Source organism: Panthera leo, chromosome A3 (genome assembly GCF_018350215.1).
Source record: "Panthera leo isolate Ple1 chromosome A3, P.leo_Ple1_pat1.1, whole genome shotgun sequence".
In the NCBI taxonomy this organism is placed as follows: domain Eukaryota; kingdom Metazoa; phylum Chordata; class Mammalia; order Carnivora; family Felidae; genus Panthera; species Panthera leo.
Genome location: NC_056681.1, coordinates 22,522,727 through 22,544,351, shown reverse-complemented (window position 1 = coordinate 22,544,351; position 21,625 = coordinate 22,522,727). Strand labels below are relative to the sequence as shown.

General features: G+C 54.6%; 1 protein-coding gene across 2 annotated transcripts in view; it reads right to left on the bottom strand.

Annotated features, from left to right (window-relative positions):
* The window catches only part of SOGA1 (suppressor of glucose, autophagy associated 1), a 64,956-nt gene extending 48,692 nt beyond the window's left edge, over window positions 1-16,264 (bottom strand). The window contains exon 1 of one of the 2 annotated variants that reach the window (XM_042931031.1): window positions 15,451-16,264. In XM_042931031.1, the coding sequence (XP_042786965.1) occupies window positions 15,451-16,125 (675 nt within the window). In that variant the 5' untranslated portion in view covers window positions 16,126-16,264. The remainder of the gene's footprint in view (window positions 1-15,450) is intronic. The other variant, XM_042931032.1, reaches the window with a different exon arrangement.
* Between the last annotated feature and the right edge of the window lie 5,361 nt (window positions 16,265-21,625).

The window sequence follows — 21,625 nt, the reverse complement described above, 5'->3', positions numbered from 1 at the left end:
GCTGGGATGCAGGCAGCAGAAGCTGGTGAATGCAGGACTTGGGCAGGGGCTGAGCTTTTGGGCCTGAGGTGGGGCCAGGGAAAGGGCCTGCTAGGCCATAGGGAGGGGAGCTGGGAGGGCAGGACCTTGCTTCACTCCAGAAGTTCTTAGACCCCACTGAGCTACCGAATCCTCCAGGGCTGCTCAGTCCAACAGTCCCAGCCTGTGGCCCTACAAAGCCCTGCAATGACAGTCCGAACCAACTGACAGAGCTGGGGGCTAGGGAGGGGAGCTCAGCCTTCCCAACTCCCTCACAGACAGTTCAGGGGCCTTCCTGCTCCTCTCCCCCCTCCCAGACCCCCATCCATGTGGAAGCAGGAGGAAGGGATCAAACCCCACCAGACTCAACAGGCCCAGTGGCTGCAAAGCAAGATTGTTGGAAACCGCCCCCCCCGCAACAATGGTGGGGAACCCCAAACCTCATCCTCCCCTGCAGATAGGAAAAGGCCAGCAGTGCCCACCTCAGAAACTGGGGGCCCTGATTCTCTACCCCACAGTCAGAAAGGCCAGCCTAAAGAAGCCGGGGAAAGGTGCTCAGACCTGGCATGGCCTGCCAGGTCAACGCCATCCATCCCCTGTGGCCACTCCTTCAAGCTGACTTCTCTTCCCCTTGAAGTTCAGCCTGATTATTTAGGACTGGGAAAGGGGGTGGGGTAGGACAGGAATAGAGAATAGGAACGGGGTACCCTGCCTACTGCCAGAGTAGTCTTTATAGAAAATGTTTATTTTGCTCTAATTACAGTGGAAATTCCTGTTTATTGGAGATAACTTGGAAAAAAAGCTGGTCACTTTCTGTCTCCTCCACTATTTCCCACTGGCTTCTCTGCATTAGGTCCAAGCCCCTTAACCTGGAACCGGAGCTGCCCCTGGTCTCCTCCCTATTCCTGTCTTGCCCCCCACCCCTGCATCCTCCACCCCCGACGTCCCGCTATGCCAGGACTAGAAAATAGCTACCATCTCGGGGCACATGGCTGGCTCAGTCAGTAGAACATATGACTTGATCGCAAGGTTGTAAGTTCGGGCTTCATGTTGGGGATAGAGATTACTTAAAAATAAAATCTTAAAAAAAAAGAAAGAAAGAAAAAGAAAGAAAGCTACCATGGGGAAGCTCATGAATGACCAGGCAATGCATACATGTGCAATAATGTGATCCTCCTCCCAGCCCTGTGAGGTTGGTATTGAAGATGTTCCCTTTTTGCAGATGAGAAACTGAGGCTCAGAAATTTCCTAGAGCTGCTCAAGCAAGGGAATGGTGGAGCTGGAAACAGGACCTTAACCATGTTCTACTTCCAGGTTTGCTTGGGCTAGTCCCTCTGCTGGAATGGCCTTTGCCAGGCTAACTCCTAATTTATGTCATCCTTCCAGAACATTCTCTCCTTCTCCATCACCACCCCCCACCCCCCACCCCACCCCCCCACCCCCCCGGCCAAACCACACACTCTGAACTCCATTCTTCTCTGTGCTAACAACTTCAGGTTGCATTTGTCTGCTTTCAACTCTATCTTCCCCAAGAGCTGGGGGGAGGGCAGGTGCCAGGTCCCACCCGTGTCTGATCCCCAGCACGGCCCAGGACAGGCACACATCATTGTCTACCGGTAGATGTCTGACTAGAAGGATGAGTATGGCTTCTGCCCTGCCCAGTCTCTCTCCACAGACCAGGGTGGGCAAGCTCTCCTGATCCCAGCCCCAAGTCAGCTGCAAAGAGTCAGGGAGAGCCTGGGCAGGGTCTCTCTACCCAGGGAACTCCTGCTTAGTCACTCACTCCCTGCCCACAAAGTGCATCTCCGTCCATCCCCCTACACACCCTCCAGATGATCCATGAGGTCAGCCTGCAGGAAGCAGCCTCTCAGAGGCAGACCCGCTCCCTGAAATGGATTAGTTCCCAGGAATCCTGGAGGAGTTGGCCAGGAAGAGTCTCTTGGTCCCTTTTGGGCCAGAGGACCAAACATGAGCTCACACTACTGCTAATAATAGCGAGACCTTGCATGGCAGCACGGGGTTTCACAGTTTACAAAGACATTCCGTCTGAATCATCTCATGGGTCCTCACAGAAACCCCATGGACAGGCAGGACAGGAACCACCACCTCTGTTCTAGAGACGGAGAACTGCAGAGAAGCACAGGGAAGGTGGGCTGTGCCCAAACTCACACCGAGAGACCTCCAAGCAGGACTCAGATTGCAGACCTCAGATTCTTTCGTCTGCACCAGAATTCAGGGAACTCATCGACTTGGATGGGAAGGGGGAAAAATAGCATATCTTTACTTCCACCAGCCTCTAACTAAAAATTAACATTTCCTTCTATTCTGGATAAGCCATAGTTGTATGAGAAATACTCCTAAGTTTGCCACCAAAAGAAATCACAGATATTTTCCTATCATGTAACAATTGCAGAAGTGTCAAAATGGTGTTTACACTCATCAGTACTTTGAAATTGCACTGACTACATTGGTTAATAGACCGGTCAGCAGATCTGATGAGTTAATAAACATATATTTACTATATTATTATAACTTAGAAGTATCTTTCGATAATTGTGATATATTTGGTTTCATTTGTGTTTTAAACACTTAAAAACATTATTCTGAGAATTATTCTCAGCGGAGAGCTTAAAGGCGTCTGTGGCACAAAATAATACATAGCCTGTGTTCCTTCCAGAGGTGCCTCATCTGTGGGGTCTGACTTGGCCCCCCAGGCCCCCTCTCTTCCCCACCAGGGCATAAAGCTAGAGAAGCAGAGCTCGGCCTTCAAGCCACATTTATTTTATTTTATTTTATTTTTTAATGTGTATTTATTTTTGAGAGAGAGAGAGCACATGCAAGCGGGGGAGGGGTGCAGAGAGACAGGGGGACAGAGCATCTGAAGCAGGCTCTGTGCTGGCTGCAGACTGTCCCAATGAGGGGTCCAACTCATGAAACGTGAAATCATGACCTGTGCTGAAGTCAGATGCTCAACCAACTGAGCCACCCAGGTGCCCCTCAAGCCCCATTTTAAATGTTGCAGGAAAGAGGGACACCTGGGTGGCTCATTCGGTTGAGCATGCAACTTCTGCTCAGGTCACGATCTTACAGTTTGTAAGTTCAAACCCTGCATTGGGCTCGTTGCTGTCAGCGCAAAGCCTGTTTCAGATCCTCCATCCCCCTCTCTGCCCCTCCTCCACTTGTGCGCTCTCTCTCAAAATAAATAAACGTTACAAAAAAAATACCTTAAAATAAATAAATAAATATTGCAGGACAGAATGTTTTCTACAAGAAACCTACACAAATATACGATGATAAATCTTTGTACAATGAGGACAAGAGGGGGAAGTTTAGGTTTGGGGCCCACTGGAACACTTGTAAGTGACTCCAGACGATCCATCTGATAAAACTGGTCATTAGGAGTAGATGGTGAGTAGTCTCTTGACCTGAAGGGCTGGAGACGAAAGTGACCAAATTCGAGGCCCCTCTGCAGAAACACAGGAAGTGGCAATGAGTGATGTGAACCCAGCAACAGCTGCCAGCCAGCCCTGAGGGAACAGGGATGGAAGCAGGGGGTTAGAAGCTTCCTGAAGGCAGGAGGAGATCACTTCTTACCAGTCACCAAGGAAGAAACTATACCACAGCAGAGGTCCCCAGCTACCTCCCACCCAAGAGTGTCAGCCCCCACAGGGCTCGGGTTCACCCAGCAGCCCCAGGGAACTCTGATGTGAGTCCTACAGACCTCCTTGGAATACCAAGGCTGAGTCAGGCACAGGGAGCCAGTGTCTCAGCACAACCAGCTCCCGAAGGGACCCTGTACTGCCTGGGCCTCCTTCCATTCTGTATGTCTCCCACCTCTGCCTCCCCCTCCACCTCAAGTGCCACCTCCACCAAGAAGCCTCCCTGGCTGCCCCAAGGCACAGCCTTTTTTGTAATGAGCAATTACTGAGTATGTATAGAGAGCCAGATTCACCACCAGATCATTGAATTTAACCCTGAGGATGGCCAGTTTTTTCCCCATTAATTTGTTCTCCACTTAGTACATGGAGTGTTTTGTTTTGTTGTAACCATGTCACTCTCCTGTTTAAAACTCTCCAATGATCACCAAAATCTGGAAACAACCCACATGTCCCTCGGCTGAATGGATAAACGGTGGCACACATGTGACGGAATACTACTCAGCAACAAAAAGGAATAAACTGCTGAAACCCGCAACAACGTGGATGAAGCTCAAACCCGTTATGTCAGGTGTAGGAACCCAGGCTCAGCAGGCCACTGCAGGATTCCCTTTACATGACATTCTGGAAAAAGCAAGACCGCAGAGACAGAAAACAGATCAGTGTTTGTGGGAGGCTGGGGGAGGAGGAATGGACTAGAAAGGAGCCCAGGAGTTTTTTGGGTCCATGTCTGGACTGTGATGGGTTACAGAGCTGTACGCTTCTGCCAAAACTCACCTTACTGTATGTAAATCACCTGATCCAAAAGCAAGACAAAAGCCTGACAAAAGCAAGACAAAAGACAAAAGCCACATCGGCTCTTCTCCCAGAAATTACCTCGCCTGTCCCACCACGAAGCCTCTGCCCCAGCGGGTCCCTCTGCCTGGACTTCCCTCCCTGCGTCTCTGCACTACGGGCTCCCCTCCTGCTTAAAGCCTCCACGTAAATGCCACCTCCTCAGAGAAGCCTTCCAAGACCCCTCCAAGCCCATCGTGTCCACGTTCTCTCACGGAATGTGTCACAGGCTTATCTGTGATGTGAATTATTTTCCTTATTGATCTGTTTGCTTATGGAATGTCAGTCTGCCACTAAGATGTGAGCTTCAGGAGGGCAGGACCTGGCGCAGTGCCTGGCACACTAAGGAACAGCTCAATAAAGAGCCGCCGGATTAACAAAGGGGTCCTAAGAGGGGAAGATTACCATCCTGTTCCCCTGCCCTGCAGAAAACCGCTTCTAGTCAGTGGTGCTATGTTTAAGTCTAATTCTGTGACTCTGTGAACCTAATGCCCACGGGGGCTTGGGATCCTGGTAGCGGGCCTCAAATTCCCTCCTACCAACTCCCAAGTTACATTCTCAAATATGTCATCTCCTCCTCTGGCTCCAGGGACCTGATAGGCCGATGGGCAGGCAGACCCAGGAAGAATGACAGAGCCGAGCTAAAGCACCCAGAACTCTCCCTCTGTAGGGTAGCAACCATTCCATGGAGGAACAGCAGCCTCTGCCTGGCCAGCCTTCTCCCACACCGCCCCGGCCACCACGGTCCCTCCCTTGGGCTAAAGCCCAGGCTGCCTGCCCATCTGCCAGCCTGGCTCTGGCCTGGGGCACTCACCCCGGTCCAGAAGGGCTGACCTGCAGGGTGGGCCAACAGTGGCCACAGGGGCAGCACGCCAGCCCCCCGAGAGGCTAGGGCCGCCATCTGCTATCCCTTCTGTCGGTCCCCCAGGTCTGTCAAGGCTCCAGATGAGATCATTGCAGTTGGACCCCAAGGAACGCAGAAGGCTCTGCAAAACGCCACTTCCCTCCCCACTCAAAAGCAAAGATTCTGGGAGCAGCAAGGTGGGGGGCGGGGGACAGACGGGGACACTGAGGCCTCGAGAGGGATGAGCACGCCCCCACCCCCCGCCCCAGAGCATCCAGAGTCAAGCAGAGAGGGACTCTGCATGCCTGCCTCCTAGCCCAGAGCTCAATCCAGCTTAGCCTCCTTGGATGAAAGCTGGGCTCCAGTTTGGGGATAGTCAGGGTCAAAAGTCCTAGAGGAGGGCCAGGACGCCCAGCCAGGTATGGCCATACCACACCAATGCCCCTGCTCCAGCTGGCACAGAGGCTGCCTCGTCCCAGTGACCCATTGGGTCATTAAGGAAGACAGCGATCTTGGACTTGCCCCTCCAACACCAGTAAATAAAAATAGACAACAGCGCTCCCTCTGTGCCACGTTGTCTCACTGTATCCCCAGCCCTGCCCCCCTCAACTGCCTGGTGAGGAACCAAGGTCAAATAGGTCAACAGTGTTCTCTAAGGTCCCACACTAAAGTGGCTGAGCCAGGATTCAAGTTCAGTTTGAGCTCCTGTAAACTAGACCAGTCTCTATAATGGGACAACAGTGACAATAATAGCTAATACTTACAGGAGCTTCTGTGTGCCAAACACCTGGCTGAGCTCTGCCTGAATTTCCATTATCTCATGCTACCAGTCCTTTTGCGGCACGTGCTATTACTTTATGCCCATTTTGCCAATAAGCAAACAGAGGCTCAAGAAGATAAAGGCTCCACAGCCAGTCAGGAGCGTGCCTCCCAAATCTGACACAGCTCTCTGCTTGAAACCACAGACACCCCCTCTGGAGGGGAGGGGTGTGTGCGTATGTGTGTGTTTGGGGTGAGAATATACCTGGAGACCATCTCCCACCAAGGCCAGGCCTGGCTTGTCACTGGCCCATTCCAGGCCTCACCCAACAGAATAGGGAGACATCCGCCTTTTTGGGGGTGGGGGGAGGCGCTCACAGTGGGAGCGCCTGACGATGTCCCTCTTGTCCTTTCTGTGTGAACAGGAAGGAAGGCAGCATTTGGATCTGGATGTGTTTAAAACATCTTCCAAACGGCCTCTGGGCTGCAGCCAAATCTCAGAGCAGGGACAGAACAGGGCTCAGAGACTCTTGGGGAGGGAAAGTGAGGCTGGAGAGAGGAAGACTGACTCCAGGCCACACAACCTGAAGCTTCTGCACACCCCAGCCATTTCCCGCCTCCAAGCCTTTGTTTGGGCCATCGCCCTGCCTGGCACCCTGGAACGAGCACCACCAGACCTCCCATCCTTCTGCCTCTTGCCATTTCCAGGCTGTGTGACCTTTGCCAAGCCCTTTAGCCTCTCTGAGCTCAATTTACACCTGTGTGAAAGGAAGGGGCTAGGTCCCACCCTGGCAAGGTCCCTGTCTACACGCAGAACACATGGGGGAGGGGCCGATGGGCAACTTGTAATTACCCAGTTAATAATCTAATTACTGTTGAGGTAAATGTCCCCAAGGAGCCTATAGAAAGCTCCTGGATGTCTAACTCGGGGGCCTGGCCTGGAGCTGAGCGCAGGAAGGTGGAAACAAACAGAAAGGGGAGGGAACCTTAAGCACAAAGGCCCCCCAGGTGGGAAGAGCACAGGGACTGAGACCTGGGTGTGAGGAACACAAGGGAGCTTGGGTGGAGCGAGGTGAGCTGAGGCTGAGGGAGGCAGAACCACACAGGCTGCCCAGGCACTTGGCCAAGGCCAAGGAGGGGAGAGGCTGATGCAGCTGACCCAGAAGATCCCAAGCAGATCTGGGGCAAACTAGCAGAAAGATGTTTAGCTGAGCCAGCCTAGCTGTGGGACCCCAAACTATTTTTCCACTGGAGCCTGTGCTTCTTTGTGGCCCAGGCAACAGGAGATTATTCACCTTGATCTTAGAATGCGGGACCCCAAAGTCATCCTCCACCGGCAAAGGAGTATCCCCAGGTTACAGAGTATGCAGCACTGGCCGTCTAGAGAAGACCGACATGGGATGGGAGAGAAAGGGGGAACGCAAGGGGCAGAAGTGTTTGGGGATCTCCACGATGCAGTTCAGCTCCACGCACACCTCCCAGGCCCCTGCTCCAGGCCAAGACTCACACCCAGAGCCAGACGCAACCTCTGCCTCAAGGACCAGGGCTTACAGACCCCAGTCTGCCAGTAAGCAGTGAGGGCGGATAGCTGCCGAGTCCTTACAATGAGCCAGGCCCCCACTAATCCTTACACACATGCTTTCCCTTACTCGGTGCTCACCGCAACCCTGTAGGGTGAGCACTGCCAGCATCCCCAATTTTCAGGTGAGGAGACTGAGCCTCGTAAAGGGGAAGCTGATAGAGGAAAAGGCAGAGCCAGGATTCAAGCCTACAGTGCTCTCAACCACCTTGGACCCCAGAGAAGGGAAGGGCTGTCCTGCTGCTCCCACCTTCTCTGACTCCCTGCCATTCCTCAGGGAAGCCAGCCCTATCTGCTCAGAATGCAGACACGGTACTGACCTGCGGGCCTCCAGTGAAGGCCAGGGTCAGCCTGTCCCAGAATACCCTGGAGTCTCTGGCTCTTTCCCCACCCCAGCCCCAAGTTCCTTCTGGCACCGGAGGGCAGAGAATATGACCACAGATGAGGTCATGTGTATGTGCTATGAGGGGAATGACCTTAGCAATAACCTTGGCTGCTGGTCAGGCCCCTGCTTGGAACTTAGCCGAGCCCCTCCCCTGGGGAATTTCCTCTCCTCTGGAGGCCACACAGGATGTAGGGCTCCTTCTCTTCCTCTGTGCTCAGGATGGTACTGGATGCACCATGTACCTGAACACTAATCCTCCTAAGTGCCCTGCAAAAAGGGATTCGATTCCCATTTTACAGACAAGAAGACTGAGGCCTGATGAGGGGATTTTCACATGGAGACCATGCATAGGGAGGACAAAGCAAGGTTTGGCCCTAGACTTGACCCCAAACATGGAATTTGTAAATGAGACCACAGAGCCTTCCTTTCCTCCCACTCTGGACTCCTGCGTCTAGGGCGAGAGGCACACTCTAAGGGGGCAGCTACTAGCCTTGCTGTATGGCCCCCTCCCAGCAAAGTGTTCACAGCACCTCAGCTCAGCTTGGCATTTGAGGCCCTTCCCGAGCAAGCCCAACTCTCCTTCCCAGCCTCTCCCTGACCCCTGCTCACACCCACCATTCCCTCCAGCTCTTCTGTTTTAAGCCCACAGACCACCTACAGACCTTGATCACTACCTTTCATTCAATCACACAACAAATATTTATTGAGTCCCTACGAGGTGCCAGGCACCATCCCAGCAGCTGGACCCAGAGGCAGCCACTCAAGGCTAACTCCTCAGCTCTAATGCCCCCTCCTCCAGGAAGTCTTCCAGGACCCTCTTCTGAGCGTCCACATCTCCTCCAACCTCCTTCATCCTGGCCTCCTTCATTGTTTCCCAGGCAGAAATGGGCACCCTTCAAAGATGGGAGTGGCATGGCCCTCCACAGCCCCCAGCAAAGGGGGAAGGGGAGGAGGAGGGAGATGAGGGCAAGCCGGAAATTCCAAGGAGATTAGAAGGGAGTTGCCCCTGGGCAGTGTTTCTTCTGTGGGCAGGCCTGACAATTGCTCCATTTCTCTCAGCCCACTGGGCCCAGGCCCAAGTGCTGGGCATCAGGCGCCCGAGCGCCTTTGGTGCAGCTTCTCCTGACGTAGTGACCTGCCAGACCCAGGCCGTTACAAATCAAGCCCCTGCCACACTCCTCACCATTCCCAGCAGCCCTGTGGAAGGAACCTTGGGAGTAGCTGAACATAGTCGTTTGTACACACCAGCTCCAGAGGACAGGGACCAGGATTTCCTGTATTTCTGTGTGGGTGAACTATCACAGCCTGTGTGTGTGTGCGTGTGTGCGTGCGCACGCGGGCACGTGTGTGTGTGTGTGTGTGTGTGTGTGTGTGTGTGTGTGTGTGTCTGGGATCCTGTTTTGCGAGTCTCTGGTTCCCCAGGGCAAATGCTACAGGCCTGACATTTGAGTGCGCTCTGCTCGTGTCCCTGCTTATGTGTACGTGGCTATGTGTCTTGTGTCTGTGTATCTCCTGGGTGTGCGTCTGAGCCCCAGATAAAGGTAAGTGTGCAAGGGCCTCCACCTTCTCTTTGTGGAAGAGACAGGGTGAGCATCTGGGTGATGAGCTTGTCTGTGCCCGCCTGGCAGGAGCGGATCTCTGGATCTGCGTGGATGCTGGCGCCTGTGTGTAATGAGTCTGCGTGGGTTTGTGTGTGCGCCTGCATATGTATGTGTATTTCCGATACGTCTGAGGGTGTCTCAAAGCTGTGTGTCCATCTGGGACACAGCCAAGTATGTCTGGGTAGGTAAGATGTGTGCGTGTGTAAGTGGGTGTTTCTGAGCCAGGGGTCTTCTAGATGGTGTGAGTTTGTCGCGTCTGGTATTGTGTGTGTATGAGGAGACAGATTTTGTATCTGCATAGGTTTGTGTCCTTCTGAGAGTGTATCCTCTCTGACACATCATGAGGTGTGCTTCTGGAAGCATACAACCTATGTGTGTGTCACTGGATGTATATGTGACACGCATATGAGTGGCTGTGGATCTCTGAGCATGCGCTGTGCGTACGTGTGTTTGTGTGTGCTCGACAAGTGTGCCCGGGGACACAGGCCCAGCCCCTCTGTGAGGAATGCTGGGAGCCCTGGGAGCTCCGCGGTCCCCCCAGGCCTCCGCAGCAGCCGGCCTCATATTTTCCATCTCATTTTCCATCTCGCTGGAGCTGCCCGCCTCCCCCTAAGGACAGGCAAACCGCTGAGGATTCTTAAAGACCCAGGTCTCAGAGAAGATTCTTCCAGGCCCCCTCTCAGCTGCCACTTGGGGGGCTGGGACTCAGGGCAGGGACCAGGCGGGAGCTTTGCTGACCATAATGACCAACCCCCCTCCCGAACCCAGAGACAGATTCTGGAAGCTGAGAAGAGCTGAGAAAACATCTGGCACTTGGCCTGGTAGCCAGGCAGCTCTCAGAACGTATCAGTTGAATGAATGAATGAATGAATGAATGAATGAATGCCTGGAGAAGCAGGTAAGGAAAAGGGACAACAGAGACAGGCACTAACATTTACTGCACACCACACTCGAAAGGCTCCCCATGACCCTGAGGCAGGCATGCTTATCCCCCGATTTACAGAAGAAGAAACAGAGGCTCAGAAAGGCTGAGTATCTCACCCAACATCACACAGCTTGTAACTGACAAATCCAGGCAAGAACTCTGCTCTGTGAAACTCAGAGGCACAGGCCACCTCCTGCATGGGAGAGGGTGGAAGAGCAATGGCACAAGGGGAGCTCCTTAGGGTTCTCTAGTGAGGTTCCTAAGTACAGCCACGGCGCAATCGTGGGCACATTTACATAGCCTCTTGGTTTCCTTATCTGCCAAATGGATCTGACGTCAGAACCCTCAACACAGGGTTGCTGTGAGGAGTAAGGGCTTACTTAACCCAGAGCCTAGCGCACTGGAAGCGATCAACAGGGGATAGCATTCATGAGGCAAGAGCCACAGAAGTCCAGGGATCAGTGGTCTGGGGGGGATCCCCAGAACGTTTCTAATAGTCCAGCTCCCTGAGTTCTAGCCTAACCATTAACTAACCCTTAAGGCTGGATCCAAACCCCCATCGTTTCCTCCGGTACCTCACATCCCCCTTGTCCCAATCACGCGCTGCACAGGTGCAAGGCACATATTCCCATACACGCATGCACGTACATGTCCCTTGCCGCCTGCCTGCAGGCTCCAGGTCCCCGCCCCAGCCTATGTTACCTCTACTTGTTCCCAACAAGTCTTAGTCTAGAGCCTGGCACACAGCAGGATCCCTCTAACCAACCTGTGTCCCAGACTAGACACACCGTTAGCAACTAAAAGCTCACTGCTCCAGTCATGCTATAGAAAGAACAGGACCTAGAGTTAGTCCAACCAGGTTTGGAATCCTGGCCGTGACCTGGGGCCTCCATTTACCCGAATGTACAATGAGAACTAGAGGTAGAGGACGGATGCTTCCTCTCCTGGGCTGACATCTAGATTGGCTGTACTTCACTCACACCTAGACCCTCCAAGGAGGGAGCAGGGCAGCATGGAATGTGATCACACCTTCCTGTCCCCCTGGAAGCAGCTCCTGATTTATTCACATCCTAAAGCTACGGGGACCCACCTTCCTGGCTTCTCCCAGCTCCCCCAAGAATAAAGACACGGACGTCCTGTCTGCTCATTGGCTAACAAAGACAACAGTTCCCCCAAGAGATGTGGGATTTCACTGCTTGTAAAACGTTTTCTTGTCTATTCATACCTCCCTGGTTCCTGAAAACAATCCTATGAAGCTGCCTGGGTAGGTTCCATCATCTTCATTATATAGATGAAAAAAAGGAGCTCAGAGAGGCCAAGCGACTTGCTCAAAGCCACACAGTAAATGGCAGAGTCAGATCTGAAAGCCAGGTCTTTGGGCCTCAACTCTCAGATTCTTCCATCTACACTCAGATGGTTCTCAGCATGTCCTCACCACATGGTACATGGACAACAGTTAGCGGTGATGGGGAGGAAGACCTGAGACTACCAGGGTTTTGAAGGTCAAATGCAGTCATTGTATCTGCTCTGCAACTAAAGCTGCATCTTAGAATCCTGGAACCTTGAAAGTTAATAATCTTCAGACTTCCTTGGCTGGAATCGATCCTGAGGTCAGGCAGCTCAGCTGCAGCCACCCCATAAATCCCTCCCTGAATCTTCCTTCTAATCACAACCACCAACGTTTTGTACAGTTTACAAGCTGCTTTCCACAAACCCTACATCTTCACCCAAACATGCAAGGTCACCCAGCCTTTGTTTGAATAACTCAAGTGACAGCAAGCTCACTCTCTTCTCCGTAGCAGCCCCTATCATCTGATCGAGAGGCAGCTGCCCCATTTACACTTTCCCGGCTTGGGCCCCAGGGCAGGCCTCTAGCAACAGGAGATCAGCCACCACCAGTGAGGCCTTCCTTCCATGGTAGACAGGTCCCAGGGCCCCCAGCACTGGGAGATGAACCCAAGCAGGGCCCCACCAGACTTGGGACTCAACCCAGGTAGCATGTAATCTGCAGGGGACACACTGGGGATCTAAAGTCCTCTCCTGGTAACTCAGTTTGTGCATCTTGGAAGCAAAGAGGCCCAGAGGGGCAGGAAACACGTCAAAAGTGCAATACACTCTTGGGACACCTGGGTGGCTCAGTTGGTTAAGCGTCCAACTTTGGCTCAGGTCATGATCTTACAGTCCGTGAGTCTGAGACCCGTGTTGGGCCCTCTGGTGCCAGCGCAGAGCCCGCCTGAGATCCTCTGACCACCCCCTTCCCCTCCCTTGCTGGTTCTCTCTCTCAAAACAAATATACTTTAAAAACAAACAAACAAACAAAAAACAGAGCATAATACACTCTTACTCCAAGCCCTGGCTGTCTGGAGAACCGGCTCAGGGACCCAGAGCAAGTGCCTTCCTCTCTCTGGCCACAGTTAACCCATCTGTAGAATGAACAAAACACCTCCCATGACAGCCACTACACTTAATGGTCCACATGCCCAGTCTCTAGATTTTCATCTCGCCTCTGTGAGATTGGCACCTGGATCAAACAAAGCTCTAGAGGGACCAACCCAAAGTGCACGCGGCAAGAACTGCACAGTCTGGCCCTGCTCACCTCGCCGCCCAACCTCCTCCCTCTCTCCAGTCTCTGTACTATCCCTCGAAGTCAACACACTTTTTCCCACTTCCTTCAGCCCGGAATGTTCTTATCTAGGTCCTATTCAGCTGACTGCATGTCACCCTCCAGTCCTTGGCCTCCCTGAAGGCCCCCAGCCCCACTGAGAACATGATGGGTGCCTCTGGAAACGTGTCACACACCACTGGGAAACAGCAGTGATCACAACTGCCCTCATCTGAGGCAGGCACTCCAGAGGTGTTTGCAAACATTATCTCCTTTAACCCTTAAGGTTGGAAGATGTGGGATATACTTTTTTACAATGAGGAAACTGAGGTCTGGAGATAGTAAGTAACTTGCCCGAGTTCACACAGCCAGGAAGCCACAGACCCCGGATCCAATAGTAGCCTGAGGTCTGCGCATGAAGCCTGCAGTACTGAATGAATGATGGAAACGTGGTCTAGTGTCAGCCTAGGCAATGGGAGGTGCCCAGCCAGGCCCTGGCCCCTGTGAGACCTTGGGCTCAACCCCCAGCCTTCTGGGATTACTGCCCACCTTAAGAGTCACGGCTGGCCCAGGCAGACTCCAGAGCTTTGCCTGATGACTTCCTGGGACAGGAACCCACAGGGGTTGGTACACAAGGAGATTCTGAGGCAAAGCTCCATGGCCCATCTCCCTCGCCAGGACAAACAGTGTGGGCAGGAAGCAGGAGTAAGGAGCTCAGGGTGTGAGTTCAGAGCAGCTTAGGCAGGCAGTGCCAGAAGCAGCTCAGGGCACCAAGAGGGCAGGACCAGGCCTTTTTCTCGGTTGTCTCTGTTCCACCCACCCTCCACTTGTCCTCTCCTCACTACGGGCTTCTGAACACTGTGAGAGCTGACTGAACGAACCTTCAATTGTCAACAGTGAACGGCGCCTTTGGGAAGACTTACCCTCCCATTTAATAGATGAGAAGGCTGAGACCTGGCTTGGGGAAAGATGAGAGGCTGAAGGGGTGGATTATGCTGATTCAGACAGGCCCTGTCCTTTTATTCTACAAGTATTTACTGAACACATGCTGCAGAGGAGACACAGTTGAGCAAGACCCCAAAAGTCTAATGAGAGAGAAACCTATTGGGCCAAAGCTAAGTGTTGCCAGGCAGACATAAATCAGCAGAGTGATGTTGATTCTGTGGCTCTTGGCCAGGGTGCTCTGGATATGGTGCCAGGCCATCAACTGATGAGAGTAGTAGGTAACATTTCAGCCTCTTCCAAAACCATGCTCAGCCAGTGGTGGGAAAGCCCGTGAAGCTTTCAGTCTTCCCAGCCAAGGCCAGCACATTCTATAAAGCTGCTACAGTACCAAGCAGTGGGCACACAGAGACTGGCCAGCACCCAGTAGGTGCACATGTTCACTGAAAGGGTGAAGGCAAGATAGGTCTGCTCTCCGGGGAAGCGCTCAGGTGCCCCAGATGCTCAGAGGGAAGGCAGCTTTCAGATGGACAGCTTCCCTCCTCTCACCAGGAACATGGGAAGGCCAAGGGCACTGGCCGTGAGGGGCCAGTGGGGACCTCTGTGTACCGGGCAGACAAGAGCAGAAGACAACATCCTGGGATTTAGGAAGCTGCCTCTGAACCAGTTCTCCCACGACATCATCCTCCCAGGCTGCGGGACCGTTAGACTGGGCGGAAGTCGGACTCTAGCCAAGGGGATGTTCCCAGATGTCATGCTTTCAAATGGGACCCACCCTGAAAGGCAGGCGGGGACAGGCCTGAAGCAAGGAAAGCCCTGGGTAAAGACTCAGCATGGTGTTCTGGCCTCTCCTTGGCAGGGGACAGCCATGGGTTTCCCTGGCAGAAGTGCACACCGATACCTGTCCCGGAAAAGAGAGCCACCCAAGGCCTAGCTTCTGGCCTGCGGGTGGGGGGGTTCTAAGCAGCTGAAGGACAGAGGTTCAGCCCCTCACTGGCTACCCACCCCTCACCCCAAGTAATGCATCCAGGCATCTTCCAAAGCAGTTTTCTCATGCCTCCCTCCCTCCAAAATCAGGGCCCTTTGGCCAGTCTCGTCATCTAGGGTCCTCCTCAGGAGACGGTTTCCCAGACAAAAAAGGGAGGCAAGGTGTGTGGGAGCCCCAGGGTAGTCTCCGAGGATTCAGGCCCCCTTTCCCAGCGGCTTCAGTGGGACGGTGGGCCTGCTGGTGCCTCAGGCCCCTGGGGCCGTCACAACCCGCACCTCCCGGGGCCTCCCTCTTCCGCCCCCCACCAGCGCCCCCACCTTGAGATAGTCGTTCTCCGAGCGTAGCTCCTCCAGCTCCCGCACGAAGCCGCCGGGCCCACAGTCCAGCATCTCCTCGGTGAGGTCGGAGAAGGCGAGCGAGGCACTGAGTGGCAGGCGGCTGCTGCCCACCGACGACGCGGCCACCGACGGCTCATCGGGGGAGGCGGGCGGCCGCGGGGGCTGCTGTGCTGGCGGCGCGGACTGGGGCGGCTGCCCGGTGCGGGCCCCCGCCGGGCCCCCGGCCGCGGACTCGGCGTCGCTGCTCAGCGCCAGCTCCAGGCCCAGCAAGCGCGCCTCCTCCGACGCGCAGTCCGACACCTCCGAGCTGCTGTCGGTGAGGCTGGGCGGCGGGGGCGGCGGTCGCGGCCCGGTGCCCGGGCGCGGGCGGCCCTTGGCGCGAACCCCGGTGCGGACCCCGGCCACTCGCGTCCCCGCGCTCCGCGCCCCGGGCGCCACTGCGCGCCCCTTCTTGTCGGGCCGCGCGGAGGACGCGGCGCTGCAGGCGGCTGCGGCGCCGGGGCCTGGGCCTCGGCGGCCCTTGGCCAGAGACCAGCCGGCCACGTCCTTGGGCCGGGCCGGCGACGGCGCGCGGTGGCTCTTCTTCCTCTCCGGGGCGGGCGCGGGCGGGGGACCGCAGCCCCGGGCCGGGGGCTCCCCCGCCGGCACCTCCATCGCGGCCTCCCTTGGCCTCAGCGAGCGGCGCGCATGGCCCGGGCCCACCCGGCCTCCGCGCCCCTGGGGAGGGTCCCGGCGCCGCTCCGGCCCCTCGGACCGCGGCTCCTCTCGGCCCACCTCAGCCCCGGGGCTGCGCTCTGGCCCCGACCCCCGCCGCACCGGCTCTCCGCTGCCCTGAGCTCGGAGAGAGCGGCCCGATCGCCTCCAGGCGCCCCGGCTGCGGCTCCGGCTCCGCCCGGCGCCCGCCCCCTCGGCCTCGCCGCGCCCCCGGAGTGCGCCCGGGACTCGGCTGCCTGCGCGCCGATCGCTCCCTCGGGCTCCGAGTCCGGCAGCGGCCCGGGCCCCGGCTCCGCCCGGCGCGGCCCGCCCCCCGCGCAGCCCCGCCAGCTCCCCGCCCAGCCGCCTCGGCTCGGGGGCGCGCGGCTCCGCGAACAAAAGGCGGACGCGGCGGGAGCGGCAGGGAGGGACACAGGCTGCGAGCGAGGGAGGGATCTGCGAGGCAACAGCGACCCCCTCGAGGGTCAGGCGGGCCTGGGCTGCCGCGGCCCGGGCTCCGTCCTCCTCCGCTCTGCCGCCGCCCCCTCCCCTGCCCGCCTGGGGAACGCACCCGGCCGAGTCTCCCCTGCGCCCAGCGTCCGGGCAGGGGCCGCGGGAGCGGCGAGCGAGGGGACTCCCAGGCAGAGGCCGGGCGGACCTCAGATCGCAGGAGCCAGCATCCATATACACCGCCGGTGCCTCGCCCCTCGCGGCTGTGCGGAGCGTGCGCGGACTCCGCCCCCCTCAACCTTGCAAAGCGAGACCAATTATCCCATTGTACAGATGCGTAAACTGAAGTCTAGGGAAGACACGCGATTAGCGCGAAGTCATCGGCGGAGCTGGGATGGAACGCAAACCTCACACCTTCAGGGCGTGCTCTGGTTCTTAGACCTCCGCTTCCCTCTTACAGACGTAGGGACCGTGGAGCCCTAGGTGCACGCCCAGCTCTGTACACCTTGACAAGCGGGAATCTCAGACATACTCCCTCCAACCCCGGCCCGCTTTCAGGCTCTGCACGGCTAAAATGGAGGCTGCCCACTATGAGGTGACAGACCAGCGATGCTTTGGGAGTAGGTTCTGACCCCGGTAGGGGCTGGCACGGACTGAGGACAATTACCCTGATCCCCACACGTTTCTCCCCAGGGCAACCGGGACAACCCGGGACAGCCCGGGAGCACTGGCTCTGGTGGTTTCCTTTCTTTCCTTCCAGGGCTGTGCTTCTGGCCCTGTTGTAGATTTTCCTGTGTCGATCACACCTTCCCCGCCTCCTTCCCCTCCCCCGCTCCTTGCGGCTGCTACTCCTGGTGGAGCCACCGCCCGGCCCAGGCAGTTTTAAGTCTTTCGGCTGGCTGCCCCCGGGTGGGCACCCACCCCTCAGAGAGGCACCCCCTTGTCACCTGGAGAGGGGGGCAGGGTTGTGTTTACCTCTCTGCATCCTCTTCTTCCCACCCCATCCCCGTTCCTGCCTTCCCTCCTTTCCTTCCACCTCCTCTCCTGCCCCCCATCCCCCCACTCCCCCAATTCTGTTTCTTCACCTCCCCTGCCCTTGACACTCAGGTGGCACCAGGTCTGCTTCTTCGCTTCTATCCCACGTCCCTAACAGCAGTGAGTACTGGGGTATGCCTTCTCACCTGAGGCATGGCTTCGCCCTGATCTACATATGTCCTAGTGTGTGTGTGTGTGTGTGTGTGTGTGTGTGCCCCCTCCGCCCTCAGATTTTTCCTCCAAGTGGCCCCACAGAGACACATGGAGCAGGGCCACCTAGCAAGTTCTCTGCAAAGTATTCCTACTCCCTCCTGACAAGGCACAGCTCCCCTGTTCCCACTGACCGTCCACTCACCTAGTCCATAGGCACCAGATAGGACAATGAGTGGACTTGTCCTTGGTACATTCCTGACCTCATGGAGCTTAGAGTATGGGGGGGAGATGGGCCACAATTGATTCATTACATAAAATACCCCTAGGTGGTATTGTGTGGCACAGGGGCAAAGCCTTCCCACCTCCTGGGCCTCAGAGTCCCCACCTGGTCTAGTGTGAGGGTCCTTTCAGCTCTGATGCCTCCATTTCTTGTAAGCTGGTCATTTTCTGGCACAAAGATGCTATAGAGTTCTTAGAGATGGTTTATCTTCTCTGTGTTTCCATTTCTCCTCTATGCATTATGTAGGTCTGGAGATGTTGGATGGTGTGAATGCAGGCAGGTGACATGCTAGACCCAGGCCAGCTTAGCCACTCCTGACACACCTGTGGCCACACTGGTGGCCCTGAGATTAGAGTGGCCTGGATCTTCCCACTTGGACCTGGGCCCAAGTCCTGGCTCTACCACATATCCTGCTTGGGTCCCTGATGGCTGAGAAGCAGGCTGAGGGCCCTCCCTGCTCCGAAGTTCTTTGGATTTGAGGAGCCATGAATCTACAGTGTAGCCCCAGCAACATGGCCCTGGTGGGGAGGGCTCCAGAGGTGGTGTGGGGCCTAGGAAGGGGCTCTGGACTCAGACTTAGTTCAGACCAGAAAAACCTGGACTTGCTGGGAGTCCAGAATTGGTGACATGCCGGCAGGGAGACTGTCTGTCTGCAGCTTCCTGACCGTCGGGCACTCACTTATGCCGGGCTCCCCGCTCAGCACTTCAGTAGAGGATCTCGGAAAGGCTAGGAGCTTCTGGTGGCTGATTGCATTTTCCAAAAATAGGCACAGCAATACGCAGCCCATCCAATCCCTCCTTTTAAGTGCGGCATTGACACTCTTACAGTTGAGCCACGGGATCTATATTCTCTCCCCTTTAACCTGAGTAGGCCTTTGTGACCTCCTCAACCAATAGAGAATGGCAAAAGTGATACCGGGACTTCCAAGGCTGGCTCCTAAAAGACAATTTGGCGCTCTCTCATGCGCTCGTGCTTGCCCTCTCTCTCTCAGTCCACTCACCTCAGAACCCAGCTACCACATTGGGAGGAAGCCCAAGCCTCGTGGAGAGGTTAATGAAGGTGTTCCAGCCAGCAACTCCAGCTCAGGTCCCTGCTAGCCACCAGACATGGGAGAGAGTGAACCTTCAGATGACCCAGCCCCCAGCCTTGGAGCTGTCCCAGCCAACGCCAAGTAGAGCAGAAATGAGCAGTCCCAAACTGCAAAATAAATATTGTTGTTTTAAGCCACTGGGTTTTGGGGTAGTTTGTTACGCGGCCATGGATAACTGGAATGCTTGTCCAAGGTCACATAGCTTGGAAGTGGCAGAGCTGAGACTGACTGGAACCCAGGGTCATCCGACTTCAGAGTCTGTTGTGCCACACTAATGGGTGATGTTCAGCTCGGACACACAGTGTATGATGCCTAAAGTTCTACTCGAGACGGAATGAAGCATCAAATGATTATAAGAATTATATATCAGATTGTAAGAAATGATGCTGGTTACCCAGTAGAAAAATCAGTTTATTTCCTCCCATTCAAGGTGCTGAATTGATGAAACTGAATGGAGACTAAATCCTGGAAGGGATCAAAGAGGAGGTGATTTTTTTTGTAACGAAAGGGTTTTTTTTTTTTTTTTTTCATTATACAAATTATGAAAGAAACAAGTCACTGGCTGAGGGAAAATTAGAGGAATTAATAGGGGAAACTGCTTTAAATAGTGTAGTCAGGGAGGCCTTGCTGAGGAGGTGATATTTAAACTGAGTTATTAGAAAAAAAAAAAAAAAAAAAAGCCTTGGGCTCCTGGGTGGTTCAGTCAGTTGAGCTTCCAATTCTTGATTTTGGCTCAGGTCATGATCCATGCTGAGTGTGGAGCCTGCTTAGGATTCTCTCTCTCTCTCTCTCTCTCTCTCTCTCTCTCTCTTTTTTTTTCTCTCTCTCTCTCTCTCACTCCCTCTGCCCCTCTCCCCTGCTCGTATGCTCTTTTTCTCTCTCTAAAATTAAAACTTAAATTAAAAATTAAATTAAATTCGGGGTGCCTGGGTGGCCCAGTTGGTTAAGCGTCCAACTTCGGCTCAGGTCATGATCTCATGGTTCATGGGTTTGAGCCCCACGTCGGGCTCTGTGCTGACAGCTCAGAGCCTGGAGCCTGCTACAGATTCTGTGTCTCCCTCTCTCTCTCCCCTCTCCTGCTTGTGCTCTCTCTCTCTCTTAAAGGTAAATAAACATTTAAAAAAATTTTTAATTAAATTAAATCAAAATTAAAAAAAATTTAAAGCCCTAAAAATTAGGCTGCTCATGGTTCATTAGTTCAAGCCCTGCATTGGGCTCGCAGCTGCCAGCATGGAGCCCTCTTAGGATCCTCTGTTCCCCTTTCTTCTGCCCCTCCCCTGCTTGCACTCTCTTTCTCAAAATTAAATAAACATGTGTATTTAAATAAATATGTGTATAAATACATTTTACACTGAGTTGTTCAAAGAGCCAGAGTAAGAGAATTCAGACAGAGGAAACAGCCAGGGCAAAGACTCTGGAAGAGGGACAAGCTTGATAGGTGTTTAAGGAAGTGAGAAGGTCAATGTGACTAGACTTGATGGGTGATGGACAGTAAAGGACAAGTTAAAGTTGGAGAAGAGCCAAGGCATGTCTCATTGGAGACTCTAAGCAGGGGCATGATAGAATCTAATTTGTGTTTTAAACAGATCACTCTACTTGGTCTGGAGTCATGAAGAGTTATCAGCATTTGGACAATATTTAAATCCATGGGACCAGGTGAGGTCATGTTGGGAGAGCATCTATAGAGAGAAGAAAAACTGGCTCACAAGCAGGAAGTTAAAAATTCCTGTTTCTAGGGGCACCTGGGTGGCTCAGTCGATTGAGCATCCAACTTTGGCTCGGGTCATGATCTCACAGTTTGTGGATTCCAGCCCTGTGTGGGGGCTCTGTGCTGTCTTTTGGATCCTCTGTCCCCCTCTCTCTCTGCCCCTCTCCTGCCCGCACTCTCTCTCTCTCAAAAGTAAATAAAACATTAAAAAAAAAAAAAAAGAATTGCTAGTCTAGAACATGGGTAAAAGGAAAAAGCCAGAGAGGGAGCAGCCAGTGAGGTAGGAGAGAACGGGCAGCAATGTGTTGTCCGGAGGCCCAGACACTAGACCAGACTGTCAAGTGGAGGAGAAGCTGGAGGAAGAGGAGAGCAGAAGAGTGCTCCCTGCACAGCACGACTCAGAGGCTGCTGGGGACCTCGCCAAGAGCAGGGGTGGTGGGGGCAGAAGCCCAGGGGAGTGGACTGAAGAGTGAACAGGACACGGAGGCAGAATGCAGAAGGAAGAGAGATGGAGCAGTGGGGGAGGGACTGTCGCATGAGATGGAGAGAGAGAGAGAGGCAGAGAGAACAGACAAGCGAGAGATGGACGCAGCCGGGATGGAAAAGGGGAGACAGACGGATCCAGTGATAGGGGCCTGGCTTCTGAACGGAGCGAGGGCCTTTAGAGATGGATGAGATGCAGGGGCTTCTGTCCGGAAGGTGAGGGGACGGCTGGCAGCTGGCTTCTGTTTTCTCGGTGGAGAA